This window comes from Caretta caretta, chromosome 2, assembly GCF_965140235.1.
Source record: "Caretta caretta isolate rCarCar2 chromosome 2, rCarCar1.hap1, whole genome shotgun sequence".
NCBI lineage: Eukaryota > Metazoa > Chordata > Testudines > Cheloniidae > Caretta > Caretta caretta.
In genome coordinates this window covers 155249314-155268542 of record NC_134207.1, presented here as the reverse complement: position 1 = coordinate 155268542, position 19229 = coordinate 155249314, and the positions used below count along the sequence as shown (strand labels likewise).

Below are 19229 nucleotides of genomic sequence, written 5' to 3'. Positions count from 1 at the left end.
AATTGGTCCTGCTTCGAGCAGGGGGTTGGACTAGATGACCTTCTGGGGTCCCTTCCAACCCTGATATTCTATGATTCTATGATTCATATACCTTTAACTTAAGTTGGAGGGTCCATCATCAGATGTAAGCAAAGCTTGAATCATTCATCAGCTGTTAGCACAATCTCTCTGTGCTATTAATATAGTCACTGTGCAGTAATCCAACCACTCTGTGTAGCTCAAGTGTTATTTTATAACATGGCCACTCGCAGTCAAGCTAACTTGAGAATAGTTAATTTAAGGGTACGTCACTGCAGAATTAACTCAAGTTAAGACAGTCTCAGGCCCTCATATATGACATGTCTTCACTGCAAAGTTCACTCGGGCTCTTCCTTGCGTGGTTGCCCCTAATCTGTCTCTTGTCTACACGCAAAACCCTCTCACCCAAGTGTGGTGGTGATACTTTGCACCCAGGCTAGCTGTCCTGTCCTGGGGTATAATAGGCTAAAGCCCAGGTGTTGCATACACTCAGATTGGTATTCCACCCACTTTTCAGTGAGGACCCAGGCTAAACCACTCAAGTGCTGATAGTCCTTCCATGCCTTCCCACAAGTCCCCCTCTGTGCCAAGAGAAATTCTTCCACAGTTGACTGAAAAAGAATCATAGAACGGCTCAGCTTAAAGCACCGCTAATAAGCATGGGATATACCCCCCAGAAGTCCTAACGCTTCATACAAGTGAGCGCAGCACCAGTGTGAATGCATTTAAGTGTGGCTGTATAGTGTGGCCACTCATACTCAGGTGAGGCTAACTTGAGTGATCCGTCTTGGTTAACTCTGCAGCAAAGATATACCCCAAGAAGGAAAAAAAAGGCATAAACCTAATTAACCTTAAATCGAATGACTTTGTCTTTACAAGCTACATCCATTACCACTTTATTCTTGGTGCAGTCTCTTATCAATCTCAGCTATAACTGCTGCCACCTGACATGTCTTTTAAACTCTGCCACACACTATGTTTCAGACTTTAAAAGTGTAGTAATCCCATGCAGTCACCACAGTTATTAAAGCTCCACACATCAACAAGGCTTTCTACAGCTTACAGAACAGACAGAGCACAGCATCTCAATTGTTGGGTTTGTGCAGGGGTTCCCAAACTTGGTTCACAGCTTGTTCAGGGTAAGTTCAGGTAAACAAAACGTCTTGCGGCTTGCCAGGGGCTTACCCTGAAAAAGCCGCGAACCAAGTTTGGGAACCCCTGGGTTTGTGAGATTATTCAGATGTGAGTTTTGTTCTTGGATAAGTCAAATGGTTTGTTTTACAGTCCTTTCTGTCTCACATAACACATTGCACTAATGTGTGACCATTTTCTAACCTTCATGTTTTGATGAGGAATTTTTAATCCAAAAAAATGAATGCAAAAAATGAAAGTTCCCCAAAACAACCCATTAATGCAAAACTACAGTTGAGTTGCGCACATTAAAAGTCGAGAAGTGCAAAATTATGCCACTGTTCTCTCCTTGTCCCCGAGCAGTCTGAATTTGGCCATATTGAATTTATATGTTTTAGCATAAGAATTTCCATATTCAGTTTATCTGGCCTCCAGTTAACAAAAGATCATGCATATATACCACCCTGAAATCACTCCCTTGTCCCAGACTTATCTTTTCAGAAGGCTTTGTATGTTTCCCATGGTTTTTGTGAAAGTAAGGTTGTAACAGAATACAGTGCACAAGCCTAAGGGGACTGGGATACAGTTGCTGTGGGGACCACAAGTTTGAATTTTCTGACTTTTGTGCTTGTGTTGAGTAAAGCTCAGCTATAACATCGCATTAATGTAGTTTTTTTGCATTTACTTACAAAGAGCAAAATCTCCATTCAGACCAAAGCTTTGATAGAACATCAAGACGTTCCTTATTGTGCAGGAAAATGACACCAAGGAAAAGGAATTTCACTGTTCTCAGGGATCAGCACTGCAGGAGCACTGCAGGGGCAGCTTTATAGCTCTGCCGTCACCAACTGTGTACAATCGTGAGGGATCTGACTGTCGGTGGAACAAAGGTTCTATTGTGACCAGCTGGCTGAAGAATCTCTTCAGTCACCGTGACTCCATCACAGAAAATTTTGCTTACAAGAAAATATTGAGCACAGAGTGGGAAACAAGATGCCTGCGTCAGAATGAGTGATGGAGGGGGAGAACCAGGCCAAGCTGACACAGCAGCTCTTTTACTATTGTATTGTTGCATACACCCCATCTGTTATCTGATTGAGTAGCTTACTGCCTTCAGTTTCAGTGCAATACAGAAAACAGAGTCTAGAGTTTACTGTGGGGTCAGAACATATAATCAAGACCCATCCAAATCTGCTAAGCAGCAGGGACTTACTTCATTCTTGTCAAATTTCCATGTCTATCCAGCCACCCACCCAAATTGCTAGTGAAGCTTTCAGTGATTTTGGCTTTTTTTCACTAATGTAACTGAAGCTTCTGTACATAATTAATGATTTTTCCCCCATGGTAGCCCCAACAATTAAACATTTGTGTATTTTTTTAAAAATTGACTGTACAGTGTAAATGTTCTGTGATAAAATGTGGACCATGGTTACTATGCACACATGATTTCAGTTATTAAGGCTACACACTTTAGGGTTTGTTTTACTGACCATGTATATGCTCTGTGAAGTAGATTGCAGCTTTTAGAGCTACAGCTGCGTAAATGGGTATACAGGGGCACTGTATCAGCATTAGTTCACGAAGGTACTCAGCCTGTGGCAAACAGAGGCAGGCAAATGCCTCACTACGCTGGAGGAACACATACAAGACTGGCCATTGATACATCTTGTAGCATAGAGCTGCAAGCAGTACCTCCCGGCAGTAGTCCTTGTAGTGCGTCTTGTGTTTGAGATAGCACTAAACCTCTCCTTCACTAGCATTCAAGGAATGCAAGGTATAGGTTTCTAGCTACTCTTTGCACAGGAGCACAAAGGGTGGATAAGGACTCTATGTGTCCTCCACCTCCTACCCCTGACACACCAGCTCAGGAATGATCACTATCTGGCACTATGTATATTAAACCTGCGAAAATTAGAGACACCTGGATATTTTTTAAAGCACCTAGTTTTACTCTCTGAACAAATGAAATTTAAATAAGTACAGCTCACAAAATGATCAAAAGATCATTTGTAAGGGAAGCATTTGGTTCAATCTACTGTAACTGGCATTTATAAATGTGTATATATAAATATTGATATAGTCATTCTAAATTACTCAGAATTTGTGTAATCAGAAAAGTAATTTGTAGGAAAAAGATGTACTAAAAGTATACTTTTGAGACTGATTTTCTTCATAGTTCAACTTACTGTTTGGATTGTTTAGAATCATAGAACCATAAGGTTAGAAGGGATCGCAAGGGTCATCTAGTCTCACCTTCTGCCAAGATGCAGGATTTGTTGTGTTTAAACCATCTAAGACAGATGGAGATCCAGGCTCTTTTTGAAAACCTCCAGTGAAGGAGCTTCCACGACTTCCCCTAAGCAGTTTGTTCTATTCTCCTACTGTTCTTACAGTTAGGAGGTTTTTAATATATATTTACCACTCCAAAGCACATAAAATCAATATTTCAAGCAAATCTCCAAAACATTTGCCCTCCATTTCAACAAATCTGTTGAAATGTCATCACTCTTTTTGGCTTGATTTTCCATGAAGAACCATCTGGGTTAGCTGAACTTGTATTTTGACAAAGTTCAGTTGATAGCTCCAGTGGGATGAGGTTATAGATGATAGAAACATCATTTGCAACCAAGCAACATCTTACCATCCTCCTGCCGTCTCAGGCCCTGCTGAAGGATTTGTGCTGTAATCTTTGGGCTGAGCCAGAGTGAGGTGGATGGTGCATAGATTCAGGGGTAAGAAAACAGAGGGGAAATGTGAAAGGATAGGAGTCTGCAGAACCAATCCCATGTGACTTTCATGCAGAAGGATTTCCTTGGTCTCTGGGGCAAGTGGGAACATGCCATCGAGACTGAATCTCCCCCCTGATTCCCAAGCCCTTCACTGGTCCCTTTTGCTGCCTGCTATGCCCCATAGAAGATGGGAACATATGGCCTTTTATTAGCTAAGCATAGTCCTAAATGAAAATCTTTGTGAACAAAGGGTTAGACTCTCGCTTACACCCATGTGCGAAATGGGAGCAGGATATAAAGGACACCCTACCATGACCTATGTAAGGGCAGGCAAAACTGCAGTCCCTGCAGTCAAGGGAGCACAGGAACTACTCCCATATTACTCCCCCCAGAGAGAAGGAGCAGAGAGCCATGAATCTGGTCTGTCACATGATTGTCTGGCAAGGAGTATGCTGCATCTCTTTAAGGAAGCAATTTAGTTGCTCCACCTGCCACTGAGGCAAAATGCATCTTGCTTGCACTGCTCTTGCACTCTCCTAACATGGGATTGTGCCAAAATGGCATGATCTAGCAAAAGAGTTAAGTTTGAAAATGAGTTTCAACGGAGCCCCAAAATACAACACTACATTTACTTTACAAATATCTACAGTGTTAACAAACATCAAATGTTAGGAAATCCAGATATTCCCTTACTGCCATATAAAGAAACCATCCTTCATCACTAACTATCACCCTACTTGACTCACACTACCCACCCAGCCTTAACTTTCCCCCTAAAATTTGCAAAACTACATGCAACGGTCAGAAAAAAGAAAATTCTGGAATGGGAGGGAAGCAGCTGCTTTCAGCTGCCTCCTCCTTTCTGTACCACAAGAATTTTCACTACACCTCTAATGCAGTATTTACTGCTACAGGAGCCAGTTGCAGCTGGTTTCTGCACTTTCCACACCTTTTCCTCAGAACAGAAATCCAGTGGCAGCACATCTCCAAGATCTTTTGCAGAAAAACATTTATCTCATGTTAGTGTGAAATGAGACCATTTTATTTGATGTCAGGAAAATCTCAGAGAAATAAATAAGGGGTTTGTTGCAGTAGCCATAGGCAGTGTTGTCTGTAGTGGAGTGACTCAGTAATAGGATTAGTAAAAGAGGAGGCAGTAGCTTCATATAGTGTGTACAGAGGCTACTGTCCTACAATTCAGTATAAGCCAGTCGAACTTCTGGTGAGGTTTGAATTTGTGTTTCCATGAGTAAAGAAGATGTAACAAAGCTGCCACCTTTTTATATCATGCATTATGTTGTGTTGTTTGCGTAGCAAGAGAGAAGTAGTGATTGCCTGTCACTTGTTTTATTTTGAGCTGTTCACAGTTCTGTGATTGAATGGCAGTTCTCTCTACCAAAATTATTGAAATGAATCATCATTTTTGACAGTTCTAATTGTCATTGTCTAATTTCTAACTATTCTTTCAGCATTACATGCTGCTGCCCTTTCCGGCCATGTCAGCACTGTGAAATTGCTCTTAGAACATAATGCACAGATAGATGCAACTGATGTAATGAAGCATACTCCACTTTTCCGAGCCTGCGAGATGGGACACAAAGAAGTGATACAGACACTCATTAAAGGTCAGCTGTCACAAATTTACAAATCCATTCACAGAGTTAAAATGCTGTTGTAGGTAGGTTATAAAATAAATGGCATTGCTGGACAAAAAGAAGAGCCCAAAATTAGTCCAATAGGGAAAGATTTATGTATAGTACATTTCATAGAACAGTAAGTAGTAAAAGCAAATTATTTGCATTGAGAGAAGACTAACTAAAACTAAGAAAAACTAAACATATACCCAAAAGCAGCCTTTGTCTCTCCCCACTCTCCCCACGAGTCTCTTCCAGTACCCTTTAATCTCCTAAAATCTCACATAGTATTTTTTTCTCTTTCCTATAAATGAGATCAATTTAAATTTTGTTTACCATTGGTGAGAATGGGTTCAGTAGCAATCTTTGAACATTTAAATGGTTTACCTGTTTCAAATACAGTTCAAAAATCAACTTTTTTGATATCATCACTTTAATGTGTTTTTCCTGTAACTTTTTATTATTAACAAAGTTTTATTGTTTAGACAATTTTAGAAATAATAGAAACCACAAAAGAAAATAGTTATATTACACAGATATAGGCGTATCATCTTAGCTACCAGCATTTGTAGAAGCATCACGTTTGGTCTACACTCATATTTTCTCTTTGGCTTTTGTGGAAGTGATGAGTTGGTGGACATAACGTGATCAGGGGCTGACTGAATCATATGAATCATTATAGTTATATTATTATAGGGACAGATTTTTTTTGGTTTGATTAGAGCCAATGATTGGTATATTTTGTGGCTTTTTTGTAGTTTAGTACTGTATTTTTTAACTGTTGTAAGAGCACCTTGGGGAAAGCAAACTAAATAAATGAATTTGATTTGGGTAGAAGAATTTTACATGCTTGAGTAAAGAAAAAGGAAATAACTGCAAAAGCCCATAATGTGGTGAGGCTAGCAGTAAAATTTTGAAAAGCATCTAAGTTCGATTTTCAAACATGACTTAGGCATTTATAAGCCTATATCTCATTTCAAGTCAAAAGGATTCAAGAACCTAACAGCAAGATTTTCAAAGGTATTTGGACACCTAAAGTTGTAGATGGGCACCTAATGGGATTTTCAAAAGCACCTGAACAAGTTGGATGCCTAACTCCCATTGAAACTCCTAAGTGCCCAAGTCACTTTTGAAAATTGTACTTGGGATTTTAAGTCACTTAGGTGCTTTTGAAAATGAAACCCCTGGTCTTTTGGTTTTCAGAGGTGTTCTAAGATGACATGGGCTTAATCTCCCCTTCCTCTGACATGCAAAAATATTTTGGTGCTTTTATTGCTGATGTTCAAATGTTGTTTTGCTATTACAGGGGGAGCAAGAGTAGATTTGGTTGATCAAGATGGTCATTCTCCCCTTCACTGGGCAGCTCTGGGTGGAAATGCTGATGTATGTCAAATTTTGATAGAAAATAAAATCAACCCAAATGTGCAGGATTATGCAGGTAGAACCCCCTTGCAGTGTGCTGCATATGGAGGCTATATTAACTGCATGGTCGTGTTACTGGAAAATAACGCAGATCCAAATATTCAAGATAAAGAGGTATGTTGTTCTTCACTGTGTCATTTAAGTTAATGTCAGACCAAGCATAAACTGAAAGTATCTTCTCCTTCCTGCATATCCTTCTCTTTTCTGCAGCACAGTGGCCTTAATCCTTGCTTTTCACACCAGTGGTACGATGAATCTGTGTTCACTGCTATTGTAGGGGAAGAAAAAGCAGGCCTAAGACTACTTTCCCTTCATATTTCACTTTTTTAGGGCTTGATCAAAGATTATTATTTTAATATACACCATAAACTGAAGATGCACATTTCCATGTTGTCCTTTGGCTTTTCCATTTAAAGCTAACATCTTAAAATTATCCTTTTAAAAACTCCTTATTCTTTACTTGTTTGTTTTTCTTATTTAAATATTTAACAAAGGAGTGTAATTTTGTAATCCACACCATGTCTGTCTCTAGCATGTGCTAGTGAGGATAGAGAAAGTGAGGTGCAACAAACTTGCCGAAAGAACTGCAGCAATTATATGTCTGTCTAGCCCTTAAGGGTAAATAAGAACATTGTAGTTTGCTTGTATGTTCCTTTGCTCCTTCCCTTAGGCACTAAGTGAAACTCGGTACCAAAATAGATTTTGTATTCTAGGACAAATTCTCTGTTGCTGTAAATTGGCACAACTCGACTGGAGTCAATGGAACTGCACCAGTTTACACCAGCAGCTAACTTGCCCCAATATGTTAACCTTTTACCTCACTGCATGCGGCATACTTTTCTATCCCACAGTCAGTTTAATGAAACTTGCTACAGAGCGTTCATATCTGGAAATTCTACTTACAGTGGTCTCAAATTTGGAGCCACAACGTTCAGCTGTACTGACAGCCAAGAATGTGGTCAAAGTATTACCTGAAGGCCAGATCCTTGGCCCTAGCTTCAATTGATTTCTGCTACATCAAGTAGTTCAAAGCAGCCAGAAAGTTGCCTTAAAAGGTCAGCTGAGGATTCTCCTGACATGGGATAACCCTTGTGAGACTTAGAACTGTCATGGAAAGCTCTGTGCCACCTGCCACCAATGCCCTTGATGCAGGTGGAATGTTGGGGAGTCTGCTGAAGTACGGCAGAGTGCACAGTGCTCCATCTGATCCATGGCTCTACAAGACTACATCCACTGGCATCATTTATATTGGTCCTTTGGCCAGTCTAAATTACAGAGGGCTATTTTGGCCCCTCGCTGGCCCATGATTTCGGGAACTGAAAGGAGGCTTAGAGACAGATTTCCTTCTGCTATTCTTAACTTCACAGAGTATAAATTCTGCACAGCTGCAAATTTGGCCCATATCTATTTTTAAAAATCTTTTTAGTGATTTTTGCTTTTAAGCTCTTTATTTCTTTTTTAATGGACAAGGTGTATTTTGGAACCACTTGTTTGGTCATAAGGTCCATTTGAGCCCTGAATGACACCATATGCTATTTTTCTTTCCGCAATACAACGTTAGCAGCTAATAAACCTCTTACTTCATATATTTTTGGTTTATAGGGAAGGACTGCTTTACATTGGCTGTGTAACAATGGCTACCTTGATGCTATAAAGTTGCTGCTGGGTTTTGATGCTTTCCCTAATCACATGGAGAACAATGAAGAGAGGTACAGTTTATTAAACAAATTATTTTCTAATTTAGCACACCTACTCTGGTTTGTCTGTCATATGTTCAAATATTGTCTGAGAAACATGAGCTTGAACACATCTAAAAAACGCTGGAGTAATCTCGGGACTGGAGAATAGTTAAATTATGCAGTTGAAGACACTATTTTTCAAATAAGACTGTTCAAATCTTTATCTTAAATTTCTATTGTACTTTTCAGCCTGATCCTGCAGAAAACTTCTGTGTATTTTACCCTGTGTGAGTAATCTCATTGAAGCCAATGAGGCTACTCTTAGTGTGTAAATTTAGACATGTGTGTAAGTTTTTCAGGATTGGTGCTTCACACAATAACAGTGAAATGAACAGAAATACAGTGAATTAAAGTAAATTTACTTAAATTTTATTTGCTCTATTCACCTTATCAGAGTTAGGAAATGAGTCTTTCTATTCCACCTTAACCCTATGTTCTTCTGTTTAGTACAACCTTATTTCAAAAACCCCAAAATACACTTTCTTTAATTAAATTTTGCTTTCTTTTTTCTTATACTGTGTCACTAAAAGATGATGGAGCTGTTCGTTTTCACAAATCTACCAAAAGATGTCTATACAGGGCCCAATCCTGCTCCTGTTGAAGCGAACTGGAGTTTTGCTGTTCAGTTCAGTGAGGTCATGATCTGGTGAAAGGAGAAAAGTAAAATTGTATCTTAAAAATAGTTATTGCAGATTACCTGGTGGTTATCTGTATTCTGATGGTCCAACTAAAAATAAATCCCTCTATAATTATAGGGTGACTATAAATTTGCATCTGTTTTCTTTGTCTCTGACTGACATATAAATAATAGTTTTTGATTTAAAAATCTTCAGTTGTGATAGTTTAAATTGGTCACATGACTGCAGGTAATCAGTGCTACTACATATTTTGGTGTCTCTTTTCAAGAAGACAACTTCATCACAATCATAAACAAAATTATGGATCGACATGCCAAATAGATATGAGTACATCAACATTTTAAAAATCACTAGAATGATTTAAAATCCAATGTACATTAGTGCTGCAGGGTTTTGGCTTCCATCCTGTCTCCCTTATTATTTTTTAATTGCCTTGCTTACCCCTATCATTTGTTTTTTGTTGCCTGCTCTGACCATCCAGACGTCTCTTCCTGTCCTGCAGAGCAATGTATTATCATTTTTCTATTGAAAACCACAGTAGAAAGCATTAAGCAGCTCCCAGTTGTGTTTCTCTAATGCTGTCTATGGTGGCTTTCAATAGAAAATGAAAATAAACAACTGTATTTGAATTAATTTTAATTTATACTATTAAAAACAGATATTCTCCTCGAGAACTGGAGGGTGACCAGCGTTCTACCTGTCTTAAAGAATGCTGCTAATGGTGCTTGAAGAATTTCAAGTTAAAGATTTTTACCCTGGTATTCCTATAACCACTTCACTAGCATCTAGGGAAGCCCACTGTTCACCTCTTGGCATCACTGTGTTTGTATGTGTGATCCTTAGATCCCACATTCAGATATGCTCTTGCTTATAATTGCATTATCTAATCTAAATGCACTGGCACATCTCTATTCTCTTTTCTTTGTGTGTTTCTTTTACTGTTTTAAAAGACAAGGGAAGTAAATTTTAAAATACCATATTAATAGAATTACAGTTAAGAACATAAATGCACTAATCTCAGGAAGCTGAAGAGTTAAGGCTGCGACAACATTCCAAATACTCAGCCACATTGCACATACTGTACATAGTAAGCCATACATTTAGGAGCATAAGCAGTAGTCTTCTAGGTATGAGTGCCATTCTTGTTATAGGAACCTTAACTTTTGAATTTCCAGAATTTTGTGTATTTAAATATTCAACCTTAATGTTGCACAGATAGTGATGCTATATTTGCATTTGTCAAATAGTGTGTCATATCATCTAAATTCTGTCATAATTGGGTATGAGTGAACCTTAGGTGCAGAGCTGTAGTTTGATTTTGATGGATTGACATTCAAATATGCACACTTCCACATGTTAACGCATGGTGCCCCTATGGTGGGGAGGCATCCATTTGCTCTTATCTAATAGCACTCTTCAAGGGAGGTTTAGCAGTTTCCTACCTTTGCACAAACTGTGAAACCATACCACTTGGCTTAAGGAGTTAACATTCATAGCTCCAGAATATACATATATTTGGAACTTTAATATAAGTCTAAATCTAACTACCAGTCTTCTAAAACTCAGTCCTAAATACTCTCACTGAGGACAAATTAATAAAACAAATTGGTGTTTCTAGACCAAACTGTTTTTGAAATATGATGATCCTAAAAAACTCTTAAGAATGCCTTTTTAAAATAACATCAAACTGTCACAGAACATTATTTTCTGCCAAGAGATGGGACATTTCAGGAGCAAAGAAGGCTTTTGAGAAAGGTAAATGGGAGACAAGAGAGTCAATATAAGCCCAATGATTTTTTTATAAATGTAATCGTGGCTCCTTCTTGAAGTGCTGGTCCCCATGTGTATTCCACACAAGGGAACAAGTGCACACTGTGCTCCTGAGATCGGAGATTTCTGGCTGTGGTGTCCCTTGGTCCATGCCTGTGTAGTTGCTCTCCTCATACTCCGAACTGAGGACATAAGGGGCACTATGGATTGACACCTCTCCAGTTCCTCTCTTACTGCCAGTCCGAAGGATCTGAAGCAAAGGGGAAGGAGTGGGGCTAGTGGAATACATATAGGGACCAGACATCTCAAACAGTCTCCAGTTACAGGTAAGTAACCTCTGTTGACACCCATGCTTTAGGAACCTAAAAATATGCTTTAATATCTTTTTGTATTTGTTCCATAAAAATATTCAAAGCAGCAGGTAAACTTTTAAAATTGATTTTTCTCAAGTGAGCTCCTTTTAGTAGTATCTGTCCAAGAATTATTTCAAATCTTTGTCTCCTTTAATGTTTTATCAGCAACACACCTTGACCTACAAATCTCCATGCTCTGTCATTGCCTTTTATTCCTATTGACATTTCAGTTCAGACACTCTAATCTTCCCATCAAACCATCACCATATGGCAAGTCCAATTGTGCTGTCTGTCTGTTCTTCCTGTCTTTATCTGCATTGCATCCTTGCTGGTTACCATCAAAAAGAGCCTTAATTTTTATTACCTCATGCATTGATACTAGCTGTTTAACTTGATACATTGTATAAGCATCATATTTTTTTTCTGTTACCACTAATATTCAGTTAATAAATGTATTTTCCTAGCATGGGCACTTCAATACAAGGGGCGGGGGGGGGGCGGTTGTGTACATTTTGCTGCCCTTTACTGCTTGTGTGAATTTGGGCTAAAATTTTCAAAAGTGCCTAAGGATGTGTCTACGCTGCAATAAAACACCTGCAGCTGGTCAGGGTCAGCTGACTCAGGCTCTCAGGGCTCAGTCTGCCAGGCTGTGATGGGGAAGGGTCAAGAGCCTGGGCCCAAACATCAACACTGCAATTGTATAGCCTCACAGACCGGGCCCTGCGATCCTGAGTCAGCTGACCTGGGTCAACCGTGGGTGTTTTATTGTAGTATAGACATACCCTAACTGACTTTGCCTAGGTCCCATTAAAAAACAGAGGCACTTGGGCACATAAGTGGCTTTTGAAAATGGGACTTAGTCTCCTAAGTCTTTTTTTAAAAAATTTACCCTTAATGCCCCTGAAAGTGTGGAAGTAATACCATGTGCTATAGTTGGTCATAATATCATCAATCTTTCTGTAACACATCTCTGCCAAGGCACTTAAACCTGTCCTGCAAAATCACTGCTATTTCTGTTTTGGCCTCTCTTTGTCAAAGATGTAAACCTTGTTAATTATGTAATTACAGTATTTATGTGGTATTCTTATGTGGATAAAGATTCACTAGCTAGAGGGTAGAATGGGACTACCAAGATGAGTTTTACTTATGATCTAAACCAGAATTTAGAATCAAGTCCCCAGAAAGGAAATACTTGTGCAAATAACCCAGCATGCCACCTAATCTCACATCATGGGCATTTTTCACTTATAAATTTAATTTAGGAACAAAGTGAATCTCCCAGAGGATATATTTGTAAGTGAGCCTCAAGGAACAACTAAGTCTTAATTGCTTGCTCAAATTCTCTTTTTAAAGAAACATGTTAAGGTATGGAATCGGTCAGATCCTCAGAATTTGGAAAAGTGGTTCTCTGAAAAAGGTGTTAAACACTTTCCTTAGAGGAGGTTTCCTCTTTAGTGGAGCTTCCATCTCACTTTTTAGCCCAAAAATATACATTGGGACTAGCAGTCTAATCTATCATAACACTTGTATGTTTTCTTTCTTTAGATACACGCCACTTGATTATGCTTTGCTTGGAGAACACCATGAGGTGATTCAGTTTATGTTAGAACATGGTGCTCTGTCTATAGCTGCCATACAGGACATTGCTGCCTTCAAAATCCAAGCTGTCTACAAAGGATACAAGGTTAGAAAGGCTTTCCAAGACAGAAAAAATCTTCTAATGAAGCATGAACAGCTGAGAAAAGATGCTGCTGCCAAGTAAGTCTGACACATGGAGAGTGCAGAAATGAAGCTATTAAAAATGAAATTGTTGAAGATAATAGTAGTTTACAGATGAATTGCTCTATATTTTTTTACATCTTTTTAGAAATAAAGTCTGTGTTCGCTTAAAGGAAAATCTAGTGTTCTACCAGATGGTGTATAGATAGGTACATTATATAATACATTTATGTTTGGAGGGTTTTTTTTAAAAAATAAACAAATACTTCTTGAAGCTTTATCATTTCTGTGGTGATGGATAACTCTGGGCCTCTGTCATGCAGGATACTATCCTCCCTCCCTCTGAGAATCATTCTTCCTGTGATGAGTTGCCCCCTTATCTCTGTTTCTCAGGGGTTGGGAAGTGAAGAGAGACTTCCCACCCAATCAGTTTCTAAAGAGTTGCCTGTGCCAATCCTGCTCTGTATTAACCCTGTTAGCTGGTTTTTCAGTACTTCTCTTTTTAAAATGACAAAGGAGTTTCCTGTGGTGGTGGTGTAGCTGTGTCGGTTCCAGGATATTACAGAGACAAGGTGGGTGAGGTAATATCTTTTATTGGACCAACTTCTGCTGGTGAGAGAGACAAGCTTTTGAGCTAGATAGAGCTTTTCTTCAGACCTCTCTCAAAAACAGAAGTTGGCCCAATAAAAGATACTACCTCACCTACCTTGTCTCTCTAAAGGAGTTACCGAACAAGACTATAGTGAACAAGACTATAGGAATGAAGGATAGAAACAAAGGGGAAGTTGAGAGTGAGCAAAGTGTATTTGGGCAAAAAGTGAGTGAGCAGCGGAGCAAGAAGTGAAGGAAATACAGGATGGTAGAAGGAGAAAGAAGCTATTAAATATAGAACTTAAATAGATTTTCACACAGATAGAAAGAGTTCACCAGTTACAGTACAGCAAATTAAACTTTTTAAATTATCTTCCTGTCAAGGGCAGGCATAAAATGACTTTTGCCATCCCCTAATTTTTATTCTTAGGTTGTTAAAGCCATGGTAAATACCAATTCATAGCAGAAGTGCAAGGCTAAATGAAGTATTCTAATAGCCCAGTAACAAGGTAAATTAAAAGAGAAACTGATCAGATAAACAATGCCCATGTTCCCTCCAAACATCTGCAGTATATCTGACGTCCACATCCTATCTAATCTATATAGGATGTTTCTTTATCACCCATTACTGTAGTAGCTGTATTACATCTGTGTATGGTAATTGTTCCTAATGGATGTCTTCATAGGGATTTTGCCTTTTATCTTTCCCAGATACTAAGAAGCTTTACTTGTTTGTTTTTTCCTCTAGATTTTGTTTATTCTGGGAAAGCTTTAACAAATAGGTGATTCTTCTAGGGTTCTCTCTGACTTCCTCCAGTAGCTTGTTCCACATGCCACTTCTACAGGCTTTGAATCCACAATTCAACTCCTATGTTATAGGTGTCTGAATATGAATACATGAGTGATTTTTTTAATAGGGAGTCTCTTACTAGTATTAAAAGAGAATATGGTTTAGGTGTTTGAAAATAAACATAGGTCTGAAATTAACTTTGTATCTATTTTATGAAGCTTTGCAACCTGCTCTAAAATGAAAACAAGCAGAATTTCACAACTTTCTCATTATCTGTGATCACCCATCACAGTGAAATTCACAAAACTGTACCAAGTGAAAAGTCAGATTTCTTTCCAGATTGCTTTAAATGTGATCCTTCCCCCTCTCCCTTGATAATTCTAATTTAAAGTTACACGCTTTAAGTAAAATCCAGGAACTAGACAAAATAGTGCAGAGTACAAAGTTGTTAATTGAGCATCAGTAAACATTTAACCAATATTCATACAGTGAAGATAGAAAGGTGTCCAAAACATTTTCACAGGGGTATGAAAGGAACTTATGCTCTAGTTAGTCTGACATCAGTTTGGGGAAGATACTAGTAATTAGATGAGGAAAATAAATGGGAGATATTTAGAAGACCACAGTTTGATTATCGATAGCTAACTTTACCTTAGCTAACTTTATTTTAGAAAAAGAACATTGTACTTCACCAACGTTGTACTTCACCAATTTTGTAAGGATTTTACAGCCAAGAAAGGCAAAAGTAGTAGGTTTCATATACTGTGCAAAGATTTTCTACACGCTGTTTTTGTTTGTTTGTTTTTTAACTAGAAAAGTACTTTAAAACTGACATCGGATTAGAAAGCACGTAGACTAAATAATTTATATAATTCAAGTAATTATACATAAAACATGATGCATATGAGTGACCGTCTACCTTATATAATTGACATAGTGCCAGAATTGTGATGAGATTATATACTAAGAATATAAGTTTTCAACAAACAGGTGAATTTAATCAAAATAATTTAACTGCTTGTTCTATCAAGCAACTAAAATATAGTTTATAGAACTTTGTAGTCTGAAGTTCCACAATATTCAAGAGGGACAAATTGATTCCTAATCCACTCGTGCTAATGTTGCCACTTACATAAAGATGTATATGTTTTCCATTTGTCCCAGCATTAAAATATTGCCACTTACCCAGCTAAAAGAAACTAGTATTCTGATACTTCACATCCTATTTGGTGGATGGTGCTTAATTAAGTTAGTTGATTCTGCTACTTCAACACTCACAGAAGAGATATTTAAAAACTCTTTTATTATAAACAACCCACAGAAGAATCTTCTCAATTGTAATATCTGGTTGTACAGAGATTTATTATTTATTACAGCAATGCCTAGAGGCCCTGATTAGGACCAGGGCCCCATTTTGCTAGATACTATACAAACATATATGAAGATGTGTTTCCTATCTCACGGCATTTCCACAAAACATTCACGTATTTCCCTTTCATTTCTCTGCAACAAATAAATCCTGAAAGGAAAATGCATCTCAAAACTATACCACACTTCGACCCAATCCACATACATACCTCAATTCACATACAAACTCAAGTAACCAAACACGATCAAAAACAAATATAATAGCAATGCTACAGAGCACCCTTCAGTCTCTAATAGACCAGAAGTGTTGTCAGCAACAGAAATGCAAAAGCTGAGATTTTCAGATTCAGGCAACGTGGATGCCTTAGTTTCATTAACTGTAATGGGAATTGTACAGCTGAAAGTGGCTCTGAAAATCTCAGCCAAAAGGTTTTCACTAAAGCTTTTTTAACATAGAATCATAGGACTGGAAGGGACCTCGAGAGGTCATCTAGTCCAGTCCCCTGCACTCATGGCAGGATTAAGTGTTATCTAGACCATTCCTGACAGGTATTTGTCTAACCTGCTCTTAAAAATCTCCAATGATGGAGATTCCATAACCTCCCTAGGCAATTTATTCCAGTGTTCAACCACCCTGACAGTTAGGAAGGTTTTCCTAATGTCCAATCTAAACCTCCCTTGTTGCAATTTAAGTCCATTCCTTCTTGTCCTATCCTCAGAGGTTAAGAAGAACAATTCCTCTTCCTCCTCCTTGTAACAACTTTTTATGTACTTGAAAACTGTTATCCTGTCCCCTCTCAATCTTCTCTTTTACAGACTAAACAAACCCAGTTTTTTTCAATCTTCCATCATAGGTCATGTTTTCTAGACCTTTTATCATTTTTGTTGCATGTTTAACCCTAGTGGAATGTTTGTAGTGGGGTTCCTCACATCTCAACAGGAATTTAAGAGAACCATTCTCAGAACAGCATCAGACATGTAGAGTGGAGATATTGTCTCCTGAAACTTCCAGTCCGTGTCTGGAAACTATTTCACTTTATTCTCTGTTGAATATGTTTGCTACCAAAGTTGGAAGACTTCTCTGAAGAAGTCTGGGATGAAAACATTAGCTCTTATATTGCTGCATGACGTGTGTGCTGTTACTTCTGCAGAAAGGTCACCTGAATTAACATGTAGCATACATTACTGGGGCTTGTAAACTCTGTCTTATCTCCATATTATAGATGATGACAGCTGTCATCTGCTTTATTGTATATACATTAATTGTGTTGCTCCTTGCAATTTGGATAACATCCCTTCTTTGGGAAGAATTTGATCTCCACTGTTGTATTGATCATTTATGGCCAATAAGGACCAATAATAATAATGGTCAGATAATCTAAATTCCAAGGATGAAATCCTGGCCCCCTTAAAACCAGTGACAAAATTCCCACTAACTTCAGTGGGACTGAGATTTCACTCCTGGGGTATGTCAGGATAGCAGGGGAGCCAGCTGAGGGTGGGGCAGGGACAGGAGCAGCAAAAGGCGCAGGCTGGGGGAATCTGTCAGAACTTTGAGGCATCTGCAAATCCTCCAAACAAGGTAGCAACAGTGAGCAGGCTGTAGTGGCTGCTTTCATTAGGAGCCTATATAACCTGCTTCGGGGTCACTTGGTTAGTCCCTTGCTTGTGGATTGGCTGGGCCCTGATTGATTGGCATTGGCCTGTCATAAGATTTTCAAGTAATTACCTCAGATGTCTCACCAGTTCAGGCTCAGGGATGACTTGTCACAGGGTATGGTTTGCAGCCTCCCTACCTATGGAACTCCCCTGAACTTAGTGGAAGATCCATACATAGACCAGCCATCTCTGATGAAATTATCTAATAGCTTCCTTTTTAACATGGAATACTGTGCTTCTTTCTGTGTGATTTAGATCTGATTTGACCAAAAGAATTTATTTTCGTACTTGTGATGTCCCTGGTGTTTTGAAAAATATGTGATACTTTCAGCTACAAAATTTCATAAGACATCATTCCTTCATTATGATATGTGGGTGTTTCTGTTACTCTCCTGTGTGTGTTTTTAATGTATATTATAAAATTTATTATACTGTTTCTGATTCGTTGAAAATAGTGGAGACAAAGTCTCTATACCAAGTATGGGGGAAATATTTATTTAAATTGAATTGATATACAATTTTGAGCATATATTCATATCAAGTTGTCACATATAACAAATTTTATCTAATTGCAATTTTATGATCTGTCATAAACTGGAGGGGACATTATGTTGTCACCATTCTGTGTATCCATCTGTGCATTCTACAGTTAAGCTTGGCCAGAGTTTTACTCCTAGCTACATACAGCCAGCTAATATCCCTCCTGATCTGATAAACCTGCTCTCCAGATAAATGTAGATAGCATATGGGAATACTGAATGGTGGTGAACTGTTTCTTAGGTTAAAAGAAAAAAAAAAAAGACTTCAACTTCTGTATTTAAAACTCTCTTCCTAAATTTTTAATTGATTTTTTTTAGTTATATATAAATCATTCCACAAGTTGTAATGTTCTGAGTTAGTTTGTTTTTAAAAAAATTGGGTACTTCACCTAAAAATGATAAGGATAGACAATGATGGTTATGATAAAATGGACAGGAAGTGTTTTATTCAGAGTACAGGCAATTTACAGTATGTAATTCACTGTTGCAAGAAGTGAAGACAAATACTGTGGATGGCATTTAAAATGTGCTATGTGCTAAATAAATTTATAACTGCTAACAGCATCTGTACATATACAAATTGGTTAAATGCATATCATTTATATAAACCTATTTCATGTTGGTTAAACAAAGATATTTTATATCATGTACAAAACTGCACAGATGATTAGGTGGTTCATAGGAGAAGGCCTGGTCTCGACCACTGGCTTTTGAGACGTAGCACTGCCGTTGTCACAGGGATGGTAACAAATGGAATGTATGTGGCAAAGTTCAAAAATCTTGCTGTGCTGCATGTAGGATCATGTTCTTTGATCACACATGTTAATTGCCAGAGTCTTAACTGGCTATACTGTCCAGTAAATACCTGCTATTTGGGGGCTTTTGTTTAGTCTTGTGATTTTTTTTGCAAATCGATTGAGAACTAGTGAACTTATTAGGGTCAGCTCCAGAGACCTTTTTGAGATCAAATGGGGCTGGCTCCTGGCAAGTAAGCAAACCCAATATTTTTTCTAAAATCTGTCATCTTGTGCTCTAGAATCTAAGCTTTCATTTTAAAAAATAAGTCTTTAACTCTTAAGATTACAAATTATTGGAATTATTCAAAATATAAACCAATTCAGTGATGTCT

General features: G+C 38.2%; 1 protein-coding gene across 3 annotated transcripts in view; it reads left to right on the top strand.

The window, feature by feature from the left end:
- The window catches only part of INVS (inversin), a 221014-nt gene that overhangs the window by 153953 nt on the left and 47832 nt on the right, over window positions 1-19229 (top strand). For all 3 annotated transcript variants that reach the window (XM_048839416.2, XM_048839415.2, XM_048839414.2), the window contains 4 exons: window positions 5348-5503; window positions 6819-7048; window positions 8537-8643; window positions 12980-13192. In XM_048839416.2, coding sequence (XP_048695373.1) covers window positions 5348-5503; window positions 6819-7048; window positions 8537-8643; window positions 12980-13192 — 706 coding nt within the window. The remainder of the gene's footprint in view (window positions 1-5347; window positions 5504-6818; window positions 7049-8536; window positions 8644-12979; window positions 13193-19229) is intronic.